Consider the following 20,132-nt stretch of genomic DNA (forward strand, 5'->3'; position numbering starts at 1 on the left):
TGTTACTACCCTCTTCAACATCTGTTTCCACTACCTGATTGTAGTGGGCGCACTTTCATGGTACAACCAAGAGTTACTTATTTCCACACTTTGTCCACACTATAAGACTTTCTTTGGCAAAAAAGGTGTTTTATGCCCATATATAGTCATGATGTGCCTATATATGGTCATGATGTGATGTCATCGTGGCCATTTTAGCCATGTCACAGGGATTTTGAATATTGGACTTACCACAGTGACTGCCTTCATCTGACCTATCTCCGCAGTCAATCTTTCTATTACATAGCAAGCTGAGAGGGATACAGTCATTCGTGCCCGGACACTGATACTGATCTATAGAGCAGCTCTCGGGCGGAGTCTCACCTGAGAATAAAGAGTAACACAGTTCAAGACAAAAATATTCCAGTATTTATGAATTTTGGAAAAAAATGAGAGAAAAAAATGTTGATTATTTGTACATGTTGATTATTTGTTAATTGGTATTCACCTACTAATAATAATAATGTTTTAATTATTTGCTTATTTTATTTATTTATACTTATATATATTTAATTATATATATATTTATTAATAATTATATTTATCTATATTTACTAGCCATATAAATAATTTAACATTGCATTGGCAGACATTATTCTTATGCACAGTATCACTTCTTCAGGCAACAAGTTTATGATCATATCTGGCAAAATTATATATTATTTTTAATTATTTGTAATACATTCTGCAAATACTGTGGTTGGAATCGAGTATATTAGAACATCTTATAGGTATATTGAAAACTAATTACGATCAGCACGTTGTTCCTTCTTCACTAGAAAGGACGTCTACAAATATTCCTTCTTCCACAAATCATTTAATCATGAATAAATTACAGTAAGCCAGTTGTCTCATCTCCATTTTAACAAAGCTTCTAGGAAAACGAACTATAATACAGTAGCGTGCACTAGTCTCAAAGTGGATACTGTATGTTCGCTTTGCTGAAAAGGTTCAGAATGCAAGCTATGGACTTAGATAAATATTAAGTAAATTATTTTGTAAATTTAGTACAGTTAGCACATCAGTCATGAACTATTTTGAGAATACAACTTTCAACGCTTGCTACATGTAACCTGTGAGAGATTCCTGCTCCATAAACCATGCATTAACTGCATAGCATGCTTTAGCCAAACAACTTCGTAACTGAAAGTCTGTTCAAACAGACATGGAGTATAGCTACTCTGTATGTACAGTATGTTGATGTGTGATACTTAGTACATTAAATCAACAATGCCAAGTTTAAATTAATTCTAAGAATTATGATTTCAGGCAGTAATAATTTTGTTTTGGGCACTAGATTAAGAATCAAGACATCAAATTTTAATTAGTGATCCGCTTCTTTCCGCCCATATTTCTCCCCATTTCTTGTTCGCACGATATCTCAAAATCGCCAAAAGCTACGAACAAGTTAGCTTCCACAAATATTTGGCTTGGTCTAGAATAGTCACAATAAGGTTTTCAATGTGCTAAGTCATGCACAACGTCTACGCGCAACTTTACGTTTTTACATTATCGATCATATCTTCCTTACCAATTTTCATTTCTAAATCATATTCAGTGGGCATAAACTTCAAGTCAAGGTTGAATATCTCGTACCAAAATATTTTGCGTGCACGTCGTAACACAGGTGCACACGTGCATCAAATTTTTAAAATGCTCAAAAATCACTTTTTGACCAAAGTAGAGCACGTTTCAGGCCATTTTGAGTATTTCAAATTTTTTTGAAATTTTCCACTACGCGTGCGCACGTACAGGAGCTAGAAATTATGTTTTTTTACATATTTTGGGTTCCTGACATTGTATTCACAAATTTCCATTCTTTTCAGTCGTCTTATGGCCAATAGCAATGCCGTACACGCACATCAAACATAGGGATCTTTGCGCCAGTTTGTGCCGATAAATATGCTAAAATCAGGCCTATTTTTAATCTGTTGATACAGTAGCTTCTTAGGATGAAAGATGAACCCCAGGGTGGCAGACTTAATATTTTCCTGCAGTATTTTTCCATATTTCACTTTTGCGAGATTTCTTTTGACGGACAAGCGGATCACCTAACTCGTCCTAAGTGACGAGTTCAAATCTAGTTTTTTTTTTATTATTATCATACAGGTCTCCCTTTAATGAAAGACCCCTCCAATTAAAAACCACTTTTCTGTGGTCCCAAATTAACAAATATCTTTTATTTTTATTATTCTAATTAGAGATCAAAGCTACTAAACAGTATGAAAACCCTGGTCCCAAAAGTGGTCTTTAATTAGAGGGAGACCTGTAATTAAAGAGTGTAACCCGTCCAGCTCAGAGGCAAGACAGTAAGCTGATCTAAGCGACTAGAACAACAAAAAAATACTAAGTTATTAAACACTGTTTTTCCTAAGTAAAATTTGATTAATATTTGCAAATATACAACAAACAAATAAAAATTCATTCGCAAATAAATGTCAACATAATTTTTGGGCACCCTTAATTTTTAACGATGTCCGAAAATAAACTTGAATTGTGATACTGTAATATTTGGTTCTTGAATAATTTAAAATAGCTCATAAAAACTATTATTACCAAGCAATTAGTTATACTGAGACAAGATGCAAATGAGACACTTGATTGGCTTACATTAGTAGTGAAATTTTAGTTGAATAAAATCTACTACGAAACAATATCATTAAGAGCTCAATACATCCTATCAACGTATTCCCAATGTAGTTTAAATAATAAAGTTGAGTAGCGTACACTTTAAATGGCTGTTTACTTTGTGCAATCTCCCATATTACTGCAGACCTAGAATATAAACATTTCCAGATTTTACAGAAAGAGTTTGAATTCACTCAATCATATCAGGTTTCATTTTAACAAATGTTTTCAGCTAATATTGTAAATATACACACATCATACAACAGTTCCTCTGGTATAATCCCCCTCCCTCTTGAATACAAAATTGGACCGATTTTATGGGGGAGATGGGGAGGTACGGGCTTATACTTTGGGAATTCCCTTTTCATTTCAAATTAATTTTTCATCATTGTATGCCTACTTCATGAGTAGTTGTTACTGTGGAATTTTTCTCAAAACTAAAAAACAACTGTACTTCCTAAGCCTCCAAAAGACACTTGGTTTTAAATAAAGCACCCATCGTGTATTGGCCATATAAATTCACACAAACAGTCATGCTTTTATGTGGGAGACTGGATTTAGGCAGAATATTTCTTGGTAGGCCTACTTTGCAATCTGAAATGATGAGGAACATTGTTTTTTGTTCATTTGGCCTAATTAATACCAATTACATTCATCCAGTTTAATACTGTGTTGCCTATCAAGCTATTATTGATTAGCACAATCATGCTAGTGGTTTCAGTTAATTAGGAGACTTTAATAACATCTTTATGAATTGTACGTACGCAGTTAATTCACTTATGCAAGTTAGACAACAACTTGCGTTATAATGCAGCAAGCACAATGATTACTTGTCTGGAATTAATGTCGGGCTCAATTAGCCGTGATTATTAACCGTATTACAGTATTGATTGGGAAATTATTACTGTCATTCCTTGTGTAGCGCTCCTTATCATGTAGAATGACATCTCAACTTAAAAAGGGTGATCTGACAGTCAGTGTAATCAAAATGCCAAAATATATCTTAAAACCACTAGCAATTGAATCAATGTATCTATATTACCCCCAGTGTACCCTAGTAAACCCCAAAACTGTACTCCAAAAAATGACCACAACTTTTAAAAATGTGCACAATTCATAGATAAAATGGTGTATTATATATATTGGGTTAAATATTAAAAATATTTGGTGACAATTTGAAATTTAGGAGTTGACACAATCAAAAGCATTTATAGAGTATGAAATTGTCATTTTCAGGCATTTTAAGATAAGGGAGGGGGGCATAATTTTCCCTCAGCTCTAATCATGGTGGGGCTGAGGTGGTTAGTGAGACTCAATCCAGTAGCATCCCCATGTGATAGTTCCTGTGGGAAGACATGAAGAAATTCATGTTTATTCTTTTATCTGATGTAATTCCATTTATTTGTTGTGTTTCATGTCATATTGGATAAATGAGCAATATTTTTTATTTAATATTTAGAGGGGGTTCAGTATGATTTAAGGCCAAATAAGCCAGCATCTTTTGATTTGTTGTCAAGGTTGGTCCTGTGTAAGGTAAATGAGGATGCAATTGGTTTGCGTCGGAAAAAGTTGCATCGTAGAATACAATACATTTTTAATTTTCTCACGGCGACCTAAAGACTGTTAGTTCTCAATAAATTTTTTAAAAGTCGTATAATGCTGTATGAGTTGGATTCTTTACATTCACTGACAAAATTTTAGATCTAAACTATTATACATATTTTTTTTTATAACGCCAGGTTCTCTAACAACAGAAGGAGATAATATACAGCTGTGTGGATCATCCTACACGGCTAACACAATGCTAAACTACAAATACAAAGCAGAATAACCAATCAATCAGGCACTGGATAGCAGGTGTAGTAAATCCTATGTTCATGATTGCTATTGGAATAGAAACATGGAAAACCACAAACCATGCTCAAGCTATTAAACATCACTCAGTTGTAGAGGTAGTAACTATAGCAACATGGCAGTCAAAAAGGAACACACCTGGTTCTGATATCATCATTCCACTCGCACCAATTGAAGGTTATAAGTGTAGCAGTTTACCTTGACCATGACCTTACAAATAAAATTACATTCTTTGGGCATAAAATAGGATAGGCTTATTACATGGAGACATCAGGAAATCCTTCAACGGTCTACACTATACTAAATTTTGTGTGGGATGATTTAGTAATAAAACATGCCTTTTTTTATTCATTTTGGAAATTCATAAATTCGATAAAAGTTATTTTTATGCAAAGAGAGCTTTGAAGTAAAAGTGAGTGCCAACAATGATACCAGTCAGTGCTAAAACCATTTAAATTTTAGTGTTTTAGTATATAATATCTTGCAAGAAATTATTATATTCTTAAAGTCAGAGAATTTATTTGGTTTCATCAACTATTTTGAATACTGATATGCATGGTCCTTTTTGTAAGGCACTTGTTCAAAAATAACATGGTTCTTTGCAAGTCCAGTGATAGCCAAAAAAATTGTAGTATATTTATAGACCTAACAGTATAAATTAGGTACCGGTAGATCAGTTTATCATCTGCTGTAGGCCTTAGACTATCATCTACTCATATATACAACGGTTCTACAGTAGGAAGCTTACAGTATATACTTCCACTGATAGTATTATATTATTAAGATATATTTATACACATGCTTAGGTAATAATAAACATTTTTATTACCTGAAATCACTTGTGATCAATGGCGCAATTATTAAATTATAATAAATTACAGTGTTTAAAAGCTACAATTCTATGAGCCAATTTAGCTATAAAAATTTTAATCCCTACTAAAAGCATTTAATTTATTGCTGCCAATTTGCTTGTATAGTTCGCAATTAGGGACCTAATCTCGTCCTTCACTGACGATGACATTTGCAATTGGTTTTAAAAACAAATATTTGCCTCCTCTTTGGTTAATACTGATGGAGTATAATAAAAGAGTCAAATAAAATTTATTGAGATTTAAATTCAATGTGTGTATTATTAAACAGATTTATAATGAATGAGTAAGTATGATACAATTCTGATACAGTTTAAATCTAGAATAGTGACCTATAAAAAAAACACTACCTGAAACTACACATTTTTTTTATAACCAGTAAAATTTTGCCCAGGCTCAGTGTTCTTATTTTTTGCTCAATTTCAGGATCAAAATGTTCTTTTTTTTGTTCTTAGTTTTACAAACTTTTTAAACTTAAAAAATTGTTATTGTAAGGCTCAGTATTACTGTATATTATAGAGGGTATTTCACAGTCACACCTACTACACATTAAGGTACAGATAACATGTGTTGGTTTTTCTAGTTTTTTTAAATAAATATCTCATTTGACATTTCACCTCAGCCTCAATTTGTTCTTATTCTGTTCTTAATTTTTGGGCAATTTCTCAGTGTTCTTATAAAATGTGTTCTTATTAAAAAAATAGTGTATTTTTCAAAATCACATTGTTGTAATTAAGTTAAGTCAGAAAATGATATTCACAGATAAATGACTGGAATTCAAGGATATTTTAAAGTTGTCTAGATGACGCACATGATCAAGAAAAAGCATCATGGAAAAGGTATCCTAAAGGGCAAATGTGGGAGTATTGAGCAACATCGTTTTGTAGGGCATTAATGGGACAAATTTTCATATTGGTAGCTGGGTGAACAAGGTTTTAATAGCTAGCCTTACTAACTAATTTATTGCCCACACTTTCTCAACTATTGCATCGCATTATTTTGCACTGCATAATACTTTACATCATATTATTTTGTACATACAGTAGAATCCCTATTAAGGGGACACCTTTGGGAACAAAAATGTCCCCTTAATAGGGGTATCCCCTGATAGGTGTACACCTATTCAGGGGGCACTAACCAGAAACATGAAATTGTCCCTTTAATAAGAGTTTTGGCATGTTTTCATATAACAATGTCATAAATTTTTTATATTTTTTTTTATTTACATAATTAGTTATAGTAGAATTAGAACTAATTATGTAATGCTATACATTTCATTTATAATATAAAATTAGCAGAAATGTAATTAAAACAACTATTGTTTTATATTTTCCCAATATTGTTTTGTGATGCAACTATGATGCAAATGACCAAATATTCTTTGCTTTTTTAAATATTGAGCTTTCTATTGGATGGATGTGCATGAATAGAGAGTAACATGTTAGGGTAGGCCTATGGAATAGAATCCTATACAGTATGAAAGCACACAAAAAACAAAGAAAAAGATGGTTCTGCTGTACCATCTGGACTTACATTCATCTCCTTGCTCATCCGAGTTGTCTCCACAGTCATCAATGCCATCGCAGAACCATCCATGTGGAATGCATGTTGATGTACCAACGCATTGGAACTCCACTTCAGGATCACAAACTTTTCCTTCTGTAAACGGATGACAAAACAAGGGCAGAGAGGTCGTAGGTCAGCAGATAATTAGAAGTAGAAAGAGGAAGATAACATGAAAGTAGGAAGGAAAAAAAAATCATAAAAATCATAAAGAAAATGGCTAATTAATTTACCAATATATAATTACTTTAGACATACTATATTTATGCGAGTATACTCTATTAATAGAGGTTGCACAGTACCGGAAGATGATGATGATGATGATGAAAGATCTAATGAAGTTAAACCTTGTAATCAGAATGTGAACATCATAACACTCAGGTACTGTATAATGCCATTCAAAAATTTCCTAGCAGAAATTTCATAGCAAAATCTGTACAATGTTAAAATTAATGTTATTTCACAATTGAAAAATTTTGATACATGAAAATTAAAATAATTTTATATCTATAAAAGACACTATTGTAGATATTCCAAAATTGGTTTTCCATTGAACTTAACTTCCAAAATTTCTGTAATTTGATATTTTAAACCAATTGACCCTGCTCAACCACCAACTAGTTAAATTTAAATATGACAAGTACCAGTTATTTTATCAATGTTCACTGTTTAGCATAATGATAAAACTACTTTTAATATCAATAGCACATAGGTACTGGCATGGCTTTGAAATCTGAGCCAGTAAATTCTGAATCAGTTATTTAAATAGTATGTCAACTCAAAATCAGTCAGCATTTATGCAACAAAGAAATTTCTGAACCCCATGACTTGGTTCCTCTCTCGTTCCCCCACCCCCCCACCAAGACTTTCCATAATGAATTCAGTCACCAGACAGGCCAAAATCCCTAGTGAATTTGGCGTCCCCTGCCCCTTCTTGATAGATTCAAAATTGGGACAGCATAGCATTCACAATTTACATTATGTAATGTACAGAGGATGGGGAAAGGGGAGATTTTCAGAATGGTCTGAAATTTCTGTCAAGTTATAACACTATTACACATTACAATAATTAACTATGTCTAGGTTTACAATAAACATGCTTCAATTTAGTTAATTACACGTACCACAGTTCTCTTCATCGCTAGAGTCCTTGCAATCAAAGTCCCTGTCACATCTCCATTCCGACGGGATACACTCTGATCCGTTTTTACAGGCAAATTCAAATACAGGGCACTTCCCTTCTATTAAAAAAAAAAAGTGGAAAATGGGAAATCAGATATTACTAATACTGAAACTTTTTCAGTATTAGATAAATATGAAATAATATATTTACTTACAGTTTAAACACAATCAATGATATAAAAATAATTATAGTTAGACTCACTATTATTTTTCTATTCACACTGCAGTATATTTTTTTTCATGTGTAAGTGGCCTCAAACTCTTATCTCCTCCTCCCCCCCCTTATTTTGGACCTTCCAATTAATCCAGTCTACAAACTTCACCCTGTCAAAATACCACAGTTGAGAACCTCTGCCATAAAGTATTCACACTGTATAATAACACTGACCTTGACTTTTATGAACAATATTTTATATTTCATGGATTTTATTTATTATTTATTTCAACAATATTTTGTGAGGGTGGTCCATCCAGCCTGAGCTGATCAATTGGGACCCTCAGTACATACAATTAAAACATAAGTATAAAAATTAAACTTGATCTTTAACATAAGCAAATTAAATTAAATTAAACCAGGAAAAAATTAATAATAATAATAAAAATAATAAAAATCAGAAAAAAGATATAGGCCTACAGTATATAAATTATATATAATAATGATTTAAGGAAAACATTAAAAATAAAAAAAATAAAAATTAAATTAAAAAAAAAAAATTGACATATTGGACAGAATAATATTTGAAATAAAAAAAAAAATAAATAAATCAAAAGAATGATTCTTGGGTGGGTGAAAGATATTGGTCACTATCAAATTATAGAGACATTGTGAAAATGTATAATGTACTTCTGCTTGCAAACTGAAATACATTCCATTTTATATCTTTTGCAAACCAGCTATTAAAAATACCAAACATTAGCAGTATACAAATACACTATACTGTAATGGCCCAGCATTGGGAAGACCCTCAATCTATTATCTTCATACTGTGCAATGGTATTTTTCTGTGACCATTTGTACAGACATTCACAAGTCTGTGAAAGAGCCATGCCCATTTGACCCCATCCTACAAATGTTTGTGTAATAAAAACAAAATATCCTAAAGCTTTACGGACGTGACATAGTATTGCCTCTCAAAGAAATGATCACAGAAAGTAATCTGAATGTATGTTAGTATACTTTAATCTTTAATGTTGGGCAGGGGTGGCGCCGGGATTTGCCTGATGGGGGGTCTGATGTCACCAAAGACAGAAAGTGGGCATGGTTGGGCGTCACTCAAAATCTCTTGAAAGCCACTAAAACGAAAACTATGACAATTTAGGGGTTTCAAAGGCTTATTTACTAATCAAGAGTCTACTAATATGTAGAAAATACATACATTTTTTATTTCCCCAACAAATTGTGGTATTTCTAACCTACGGGGGGCCCTGGCTCCCCGGATCCCCGCAGGCGCCACCCCTGATGGTGAGGTAGGCTCTTGGAGCATTTTTTATGGCATGCCAAAGCAATTCACAAAGAAACAAGCGAGAATTTTTTTTTTTTCAATATTACAGTATTCCTCTGGACTTGTCACAGTCAGCAGTCTCGACAATGCATTGGGCAAGCAATTACAATTCCTTCACCAGTTTTTACTGCTCTTCATTGAATAATAAAACCAAACCACTTGTCCATGCCACTGCCTGTACTTCACCAACAAAACTACACACCTTTTTCTCGGATTCCAGTTTACAAAATGTTTATATAATAGTGTGCTGTATATTAAAAAACGATCTGTGTGTTCAATTAGTGTTTTGGTGACCCACATTTATCATCAAAAAGCCGTTTTTTTAATTACCCCCGACATTACATGCCAATCCTAACCTGCCACATTCAGTAGTCTCATCATTAAAAACTGTGAAATGACTTTTCAAAGTAGTAACTGCATTTACCAACAAAATAATTGCTTTTTTCCAGGTGGGGAGTCTATTGGGAGGTTCTGTTCCCCTTCCCCAGATCCCTGCTGTTTAGTACACTTTTGTATTGTGTGTCAGGGGTGTCATTTTAAGATGGCGGCCGGCGCAATCCCCGTCTATTATGATTTTTGCGCAAACTATCAGACCAACGGAGGTAAAAATAAATATAAAAGTGGCCTGAAACCTACGCTCATCATGGCTTGGGCCTAGCCAAGCCCTAAGAATCAATACTGTAATTTTTAAATCTAATGTTGTAAATCATGATATTCTTGACCAAGCAAGCACTTGTAAAAACAGGAATTTTCATTCTTTTGAAAGCCACTATTGAACATCACACGATCCCTAACACAATTGAAGCGACGGCAAATCAACGCACATGGGGAATCCCCGAATTGGTTCACACATTCTTGACAACAGTTACGACTCAAAATTACTCATTGTATTAACTTTTCAATACAAGTGATGAATTGAAAAATATTTATTCTTTTCACTCTACTTATCATTTTTGAATACCAAACTTGATCAAAGAAGATGACATGCTGTACTAGTATGAAGTCTACGCCAAAAATATGGAGAGATTTCTTCCTAAAACTAGCATTTACCACAAAAATTACATTTAAGACTCAAAATTGAACCACGGAGCAGGCTTGACTTAGTTTGACTTTCGTAATGTAATTTTGCTGTTTTATTAATAAACGTAATTTAACTTGGTACAGTAGGGCCTACCGTAGTATGCGTTTCAATCATTTAATAAATTTATTGTATTAACTTTTCAATACAAGTGATGAGTTGGAAATGCATGCCATCGTGTCGGGATTCAATATTTCGACATTAATTATGTCATCATCAGGAATCAAATTGGAAATATTTGTATTCTTTTCACTCAACTCATCATTTTTGAATGACACACTTGATCGAAGAAGAAGACATGCTGTACTGGTATGAAGCCTATGCCAAAAATATGAAGAGATTTCTTCTTAAAACTAGCATTTACCACAAAAATTAAAACAGCATTCTATTAGGCCTAAGCTTATATTTTTGTACGATATTAAATCATCACAACAAAGTAAATACAATTTTAATTTCATTCAAACACATTTAACCACATTGTCACAAACAACGTCTAAAATCCAAACACTACCGTTAAATCGGGTCTAGCCCGATCGAGCGTTGTCGAAGAATATCTGAAGAAATACCACATTGAAGAGAACATGTGATCAGCCGTACAAAATATGCTAAACTCAATGGACATACAGGTACAAGGTTCAACGTACATTCATGTGAACAAATTCGGGGATACACAGTGTGCATTGATTTGCCATCGATTCGATCGTGCGTTGTTCAGTAATTTCTTTTGTTTTTACAAATGTTTGTTTGGTCAAGTTAATGTATTTTAACATGACTGAACAATGAAAAGCTTGGAGAAGGTATGATTTTTTTTTTCTGAAACTGTTGTGTGCCCCCCTACCCCTTTTGAAAAATTCTGGATCCGCCCCTGCCTCGACAAATACCTTGGCAATGTCGGCATTACCAAATGCTGATGCTAAATTAGATGTTCAGATAATAAGTTAATAAGTGCATTCAATGATGCTTTTTTATAAGCAAGAAGAGTATATGTTTATTTTGTGTACTTGATAAAAATAAACACAAATTATAAAAAGTTAGCACTGACAAAGCACCAGTGTCCGAAAGCTAGCATTTGACTGTGGAATTTTACTTTAAAATAGTGTTTAATACATTCTAAATTCATAGACTGCAAACCCACCCCTGCATGGGCAACACAATTCAGAAGTTAAAATTCAACACTGTTATAACTTACAGTAATAATTTTTAATTTTTTCTTAGGTAGGGAGGGGATACCCTTCACGACAAGTTCCTCCGCCTATTAACACTCCTCCTGTTATTTCATTTCAAAATGACACCCCTAGTGTGTTACGGAAACTTTTTGTATATTTGTAAATTGTATTTACCTCTTCAGGTACTTTTTAATGCAAATTTGTCAGATCAAATCTATGTTACTGACATAGTACTGTACAAACTGCTAATACATGCAAATAGGCTGGGGAAAGTGGATGTGCAATCCCTCCCCTCCCTCATGGCAGTAAATAATTTCCACTATTAGCGAGTTAAAACATTATCTACCATTAGAATTTCATTAGAATAGTAATTTAGTTTTTCAATTTTCACACACTTCCCACCCCCACCCTGATACGCATTCTCCAATTTCACACCCCTGGGATGAAACCAGCCTATGCCCCTATAAATTTATGATAGCACAACAGTATTTTTAAAATGTTTCATCCTTTGACATTTACCAGTGCTCCTTCAACAAAACATGCACAATATGAAGATATAAATTAATTGACGGAGAACACAAACACGTTGCTAACGCCAGGATGAATGATGATGATGACATTTGCGGCTTTAATAATATAAATGCAATACTCAAATTTAAAAGTTACAGATGTCTGTGCTATGATTCTTAAAACTTACTTTGAATATACATTTATAATATAAATAGTTGTTTAAATTGCAAGGATGCCATGCTTGTGGGAAATCCTGTGAGAGCCAGAAAACATTTGGACCCCTTGGGGATTGTTCAGCCTCAGTAGGTCAATTAAGTACTTATCCCCTTCCCCATTAAAATATTTGAACCTCAGCCACCGAAATTGCATGTTAAACAGTCATACTCTTGGGGTTCAGAGTTTCAGCCTCATATCTTGACCTGATACAGATACTGTAATCAGATAACTTTCTTAAAAATACACCGATATCATATTGCATCTGCAAACTACAGAAATCGAGAACACGCAGATGTTATAGAATATTCATTATATTACTGAAGATGTGCACGTACAGAGGTTATGAGAACTTGCAGCTTTTACCAAGATACAAACAAAGATACAGTAGTAATCGCTTTTGTACAGACACTGCATTGCACTTGTAAACTTGAAAACATAAAATTAAGTATTTAGATTTCTTACATTGAAGTAACAAGAAGTTGACATATAGTTTACATTTTACATTTTTTTTAAAATTATATATAATACATATTTTTTTTACCCAAGAAATTATGGAAATGATTGCTGTACATTTAAGTATGGTAATGGTAGTAAACTAGTTAAATATTTGGAAACAAAAACATCAATAATGATGGCAAAATAAGGCCATAAATCTAAGATAAAAAAAAAACTTTTGTTAAGGTGTTGAGTGACTGGACATGGTTGCTTAACTATAGCCTTAACATTGATACACTCCATGCACAGGGCTCAGTCGCCTGGTCCAGATTATCAAATTTGATTTGACAAAAACAAGTGCATGCCTAAAATGGACATTATGACATCATGATAATCACGTCATGACCATATTTATGACGACGATTATATGGGCATATGTCAAAGAAAATGTGATAGTCTAGACTGGGCTTGGGGCTTTGGAGGTCCAGTGAACATGCTGACTCATGTGCACTATAAGAAACCCACTGCATTCTTTCAGAAGAACAGGGGGTCACCCCGATGCTATGGATCATTTCAGTCCATCGATATGGAATGATGTGAATGTGAAGGTATTTCATGAGCCTCTCTTCAGCTGCTGCTATACCGTAGACATAGATTCAAATCCGACTATGGCATCTTTTTTAGCTCCTATGAGAAGCTCTAGTAACACCCAGCTAATTGATGAATCTGATTGATTAATACAGTAGATCTTTTTTGTATGGGCGGCACTCTGATGAGGCGCTATAGAAACACTCGGCAGATTGATTGACAGATCTTTTTTGTATGGGCGGCCGTTAGGGCCAATATACTCTACTGCCTCTATTATACTGCCCTCATCAGAGCTTTCGAGATTACGAGAACTTGTTTTTAGTTTGGAGTCTGGTCACTTCGCATTTCTAAGAATCTAGAGGTGCTTAATTTGCTTTGACCATGTCAATGAACTTGGATCCTTCATTGGAGAAAATTTTGTGTTGCCATTCAGATGTCCTTCCTTCACAAACATGAGCAGCACTATACCACACTCTCAATACATCTTTCAAAAGATTTATTCTCTGTGGCAGATTTAAGGGGAGTCGTCCGGCACGGAGCCCCAATAAATATTTGAAAATCATGAAAGAAATTAAGAAAAAAAGGAAAATATTAATCAAATTTAGGTTGGAGAATGCTATTTCCGGCCATCTAGAGGTGGAATAATCATAAATCTCTCGCGAATTCCTGGATCAGCCACTGATTCCATACTACACATAAACCATTTTAAGGGTTAGAGTAGGCCTACTGTAGTAGGGTGATCGACACTCAGAACATTCCTACCTACAGTACTTCCAATAAAAGCAATCTTTTTAGCCCTTGGATATTTTCTAAGGATTGAATTTACAGTTTTGTCTGGTACAGTAACACCGCAAGAAAACATGGCAATATTCCAAAACGAATAAAATAGAGATTTTAAGATGCAACAGAAACTTGAACTTTAAACAAGGGATACTAAAAAAATAAATCCAAGGCATTTCGAGGCCCTCTGGCAGACATTGCAAGATGGAAAATAAAATCTGAAGAAATAAGTTTGTGATAAAATTCTATTCCAAAGACTAGTATTAGTAATATAAGCCTGTGGAGAAGCACAGATGTTGTACACTTGGAGGTATAATTTATTGCAAGACCACTAGTTAAACAGTAATCAAAGAATTGGTTCAGGCTTAACTGAACAAATTATCTGTTTAAGGCACTACAATACAGTATTATCAGAAAAACATTTGAAAAAAGTGTTCGTAGGAAAAATCGTTCTACTTTTAAAGGCAACAAAAATCGGGGAAATGAAAACTTTCTTACATACAGTACAGTAATTGCCAAAAACAATAATATAGCTATCACTATAACAGTGCAGTACAGTAGTAGTTATTGTTTTCTTACTAACTGTACTTAAATACTACATTAAATTATCATATTTGGCATACCTCACAAATGTGTTCATGTTTATATAATACTAATTCTATTGTTGTATTGTTGCCAAATGCAAAGAAAAATTATTTTAGCCTTTTACTCAACCACCCCCACAAAAAAAGTGAAAAAATTTCAAGCCAAAAACTAGATTTGAACTCGTCACTGAGGACGAGTTAGGTGATCCGCTGTACTTTGACCCTCACGAAGCACGCACGGTTCTGATTGAAAAATATTATATGCTAAAACATGCTCTATTTAAGAGTAATTTTGAGCATTTTAAAAGGAATTTTAAAGGAAAAGAGTAATTTCTGTCTCTTATACACATCTAGATGTGTATAAGAGACAGACATAGTACTGTACAAACTGCTAATACATGCAAATAGGCTGGGGAAAGTGGATGTGCAATCCCTCCAAAAATAATACCATACAGTAGCTCCTCTGATTTCTCTGAAGTCCAGAGTTTAGGTATAAACTGGGGTAATCCCTTGCTTATAAAATAAAAATCAAATTTGTACAGTAATTCAACTCTGCATGCCCTTCAAAGTTTTTTGGTTTTTTTTTTGAGCTAAGCATTTAAATCCTACCCAGGTTTCTGCCAGGGGAAATTACTGGTTTCATTAAATGAAATCGACCCTATACAGTACTATGGAACTACAGAATTTATCATTTTTTTTTTCTTATTCCTTTCTGCTTTTGGAAAAACCCATTTTGCTACATGAGAAAACAAGATCTTTCATTTAATTTTCTTTTAACAACCTCCTCTGAGTGACAATCAAAACAATCAAAACAAAACAGGCTATAAAGAGTCTCAAAAATCCTAATATGATATTCTGTGCTATTACTATGGTCATCTGTTGATGCCATTAACTACATTCCAACACATTTTCAGACGTTTTCAAGAAAAATAAACTCATGTTGGTAGATGAGCCATCTAAATTTCTGTATGGTTGAGTTCATATGCCAACTGCGTTAACATGGAATATAGATTTTTATCAAAGGAATATTTCACTTAAAAAAGTTAAACTTCAAATTAGAGTACCTAGAAGAATCCCATACGTGACTGATACAAATACAAATGATATAAAAATTGAATTAGGTTTTATAACTGAAAGCTAAAGAAAGTCAAGAGGGTAATTTAACTCCAGCACACAGTATGCGGTAATATTAATGGTTAGAACGTTTCTATTAACAATTTAAGTCAAGGAGATATCATTTTACAGTATATTCTAATATCCATGAAAGTAATTTCAGTTGTACAGTAAAGTAGTCTCATATAATCTTACAATACTTCACCAACATAATTTACTTACGTTTCACTTTCTTACTCCTTGCGTGTGCCCTTTTTTGGGCCATGATCTAGAATTCTATGGTTTCCCTTCATTTTTTTTAAACACAATTACAGTTGATATTTTTCATATAAGGTTATATATAAATGACAAAATAATATTTATTATTATTTTTTATGATTAGCACAATAATCAGGAGTCTGTGAATAAAATGAATTATACAAACAAGTATGTTCTACAAATAGGCTACTTATATACTTATTCTTGCAGACAATTAATGTATGTTGTTACACTTAACTAGAAAGTAAAATTTATGTACACCATTAGTTGTATATAAAAACAATGAAATTTACCCTATTAAATCTGATCTCATCTTAGCAAGAGCACATGTTTCCAAGTGGTATTTAAGACCATGTGCTGTAAGATTTACAATCGGATCATCACTACATTCAATATGCATCCTGCACACTAGGGATCAAGGAGGAACTGAATTATGTATTTGGCACAGCAACAACACCTGTTTTTTAAGGAATACAGTGTTAGCTTAAGAAGAATCTTGACAACATTATTGACTGAAGACCTACACAAGCAACATAAAATACAACAGTCAGTATTTAAAATATTTGATATTATGTCATTGTCACACAATGATTAATCTCTAATGAACATTTTTAATACTGTACCTGGCTACTGAACCAGGCACCTGTCCCATCCTTTAACTGAATTCACTTGATGAAATTCTCATGGCTTCATTCCTTAATTGCCAAAGGCACCTCGTAACAACTCAGGCCTAAGTTTTGTCATCTCACATACGCAATAAGTATAACACGAGTAGTAAGAGAAGGGGAAAGGCTATAAAAGGTTGAGACCAATTGCAAGCAAAGACCAGCACTGTAGTAGGATATATAAATTAAAGCAAGGTTGGGTCAATTTTGAGACGTTTTAGAATTATCACCCCGCCCCCACCCCCATACAATTATTGTGTTCCATTGAGTAGTGCTCGATAAGAGCTTGAAGAGTGCGATTAAAGCCCCATTTACACTAGACATGATTACGACACGACGACATATCAACGCATAGTTTGTATTCTTCAACATTGCGCGCATCTGCCTCTTTGTCGTTGTCGTAATCGTGTCTAGTGTAAATGGGGCTTTAGCCTGCTTCCCTTGCTGGTGTCACTACTGAAACCAACATCCTGATGTAATTTTTAAATAAAATGTCTATAAAACAATTCTTTTTATCTGTGCTTCATTACAGTTAGTAACTTAGCACATCTTGATCCAGATTTGATTACAGACAGTATTTCTTATTTTCAAATGTGGTATTGACCCCAATAAATAGCTGTTCACTTAGTTAGCCTAGTCTAAATATGTTGTATTGATACTCCCATTTACTGTACAAACAAAACCCATTGAACAATTTGAATGCGAGCTCAACAAAAACCCTTTTCATATTCGTTTATTGCTGACAGCATTTCTCTTTGACAGACATCATTATCCCATTCCAGTGGGTGCATTACTTTGAAAAATAATTAGGCAAACTTTTTGTACAGTCTAAGGAAGTGGGAAACATGGTAACTGTACTATACACATAGCAGTGATTAGTAGAGCTAAGGACACCATATCTACCATATTTACTTTAACCATCTTTATAGGAAACATCCAGTATAGTCCTGCATTGTTATAGAGATATTTACTGTAGGTTCCTTAGGTTGTCTTGCTGCGAGTTCGGTATGGGAGTGGAAATTAAGGACCTATGACTTGGAATAGATAACTGAAATTATTTCATTATCTTTTAATTTTGATTTGTTCAAATGCAAGTTAAAAAAAATATGTTAATAATTTTTAATTGTTCTATATTGTTTATTATTATTATTATTATTATTATTATTATTATTATTATTATTATCATCATCCTCCATATTTTTTTTTTTTTTCTGGGAGCAGCACATCTCTAAGATGACAGTGGTTATGCTGATTATTCTTTGTGAGTTTCAGATTTTTTTTTTTTTTGTATTTGTAATGTTTTATATTGTTAATTGTTTTGCCAGAATGAATAAAATAGAATAAAAAATAAATAGATACTTTTACAATTGTAGGCCTTGGTATGCAAACACACATAAAAACATAGTACTGTACTGGATGTAAACCCTTTGAAGTAGTATTCAGATATTAAAATTTTTAATTGTTTATAAATATTATTTTATACTTGATAAATAGCAATTGACAATTGGTTACTGAATTCCTAGTTTTTACAAGGTGGCAAGTCATGTAACAGGAGCAATATCGTTTGGGTTTATTCTGAAGGCGGGTTTCTACCTGTTTTCCTTTTCCTAATTGCTTATGATGGTATTTGGAGGGTATAGTGAACAAATCACTGGAAGCCGTTCTTAGCTAGAAAGAACAGAACATGAGACTTATAATGGAACATGACAATACTACAACGGATACGTTTGTATGTACACTGTAATTATTGACAATCTTTCTATACTGTGAGAGTATAGTAAGCCTACTACTGGTCAAGTTGTGATCGTAGTCTACAGGCTTTCAACGACTTCAGCCCACCTTGTTTACACCTACAGTATCAACACCAGAAAAAGACATTAAATTACTGCCCACTTTTTTATGAGAGGCCAATTCATGTCAGCAGCAACAAAGGTAGGTAAATTTACAGTACATTATAAATACAGAACAAGCTTTTTTTTTTCATTTTTATGTAATTTGTAAATATTCATTTTTGATTTGTAAATACAGTAGATAAGTGTTTTTGTGCAATTTCATAATTTTTTAACTTTAGGCCTACATTTTTGTAAATGCAATAATGTTTAGCCTTTGGCTACTTTTTTTTATTCTTTTATACCTGAATGAAATAAAATAAAATAAAAAAGGAGGAGAATAACCGATGACTTGTAGCGTTACTGTGCTGAGTTACTGTACATATGGCGTGGTCTGTGACCTAGCAGTCAAAAATGGCAGCAGCCAGCCCACCACTGTTGGTGGCTTCGTCAAGTAGCCTTTCGTCTAGATGGTATCACACATTATCCCGATCAGAATAAAAAAAATCAAATTGAAATTACTGTGTTGCCCAATCGCATCTATTTTATTAGTATTAAACAAACCCATGATATTAATAACTTCCTGTAGAGTATCTGTGAACAAGTACTTTATCTCAAATGCACTATCACTACTATTGAACTTAGAAACATAATCAGATAAGCAGGCAGATTATCAGTGCCAAAACTAAAGTGCTTGTTAGTGTGTCTGGTGGTAGAAGACGAAATTATCATTCCATTATTTGCAAGGAACAACTACTATAATCCCACCATACGAGACCTGCCATCATAGGAATTGAACCCAGAACCCTGGGACTGGAAGGCAAGCATTTAAGAAACCAAGTTATTCAGCTCCAGTAGAGCACAAACTTTACCCGTACCATGGTGAAGTAGCATTTTCAAGAATTCCAATTAAATAGTACAGTATTCACTACAGTTCTTAATTTTTTTTTGTATCATGTGTTGACCCCTTAATGATTTACTAACCCCTCTCAAGATGCCAGCATGAGAACTCTGATGCCATGATTCCATGGTAAATGCCATGATAGTTGTTGGTATCAAATTAGCATTCTTGTAATATAAAATAAAATGCTCGGAAAGTGATAGAATAACATTAGCGATATCACTCCCAGGTACTAAATACTTTCGTACCACTGGCTTACGCAAGTACACACAGAAGGGGGCAGGAAGTCTTTTGTATACCAAGCTCCAAAATGATTTAATTACAGTATTCTAAGAATTGGTGAACAATGGAAAGATATAAAATGAATAACAT

The 20,132-nt window shown here is 33.5% G+C and overlaps 1 protein-coding gene across 1 annotated transcript in view; it reads right to left on the reverse strand.

Annotated features, from left to right (window-relative positions):
* The window catches only part of LOC117109550 (low-density lipoprotein receptor-related protein 1-like), a 118,541-nt gene that overhangs the window by 93,193 nt on the left and 5,216 nt on the right, over positions 1–20,132 (reverse strand). Inside the window, exons 2-4 of the mRNA XM_033251920.1 lie at positions 8,078–8,194; positions 6,924–7,049; positions 232–363 (exon numbers count right to left, since the gene is read on the reverse strand). Of these exons, the coding sequence (XP_033107811.1) occupies positions 232–363; positions 6,924–7,049; positions 8,078–8,194 (375 nt within the window). The remainder of the gene's footprint in view (positions 1–231; positions 364–6,923; positions 7,050–8,077; positions 8,195–20,132) is intronic.

Source organism: Anneissia japonica, unplaced genomic scaffold, assembly GCF_011630105.1.
Source record: "Anneissia japonica isolate Jap-2015-1 unplaced genomic scaffold, ASM1163010v1 scaffold287829_len2072220_cov186, whole genome shotgun sequence".
In the NCBI taxonomy this organism is placed as follows: Eukaryota; Metazoa; Echinodermata; class Crinoidea; order Comatulida; family Comatulidae; genus Anneissia; species Anneissia japonica.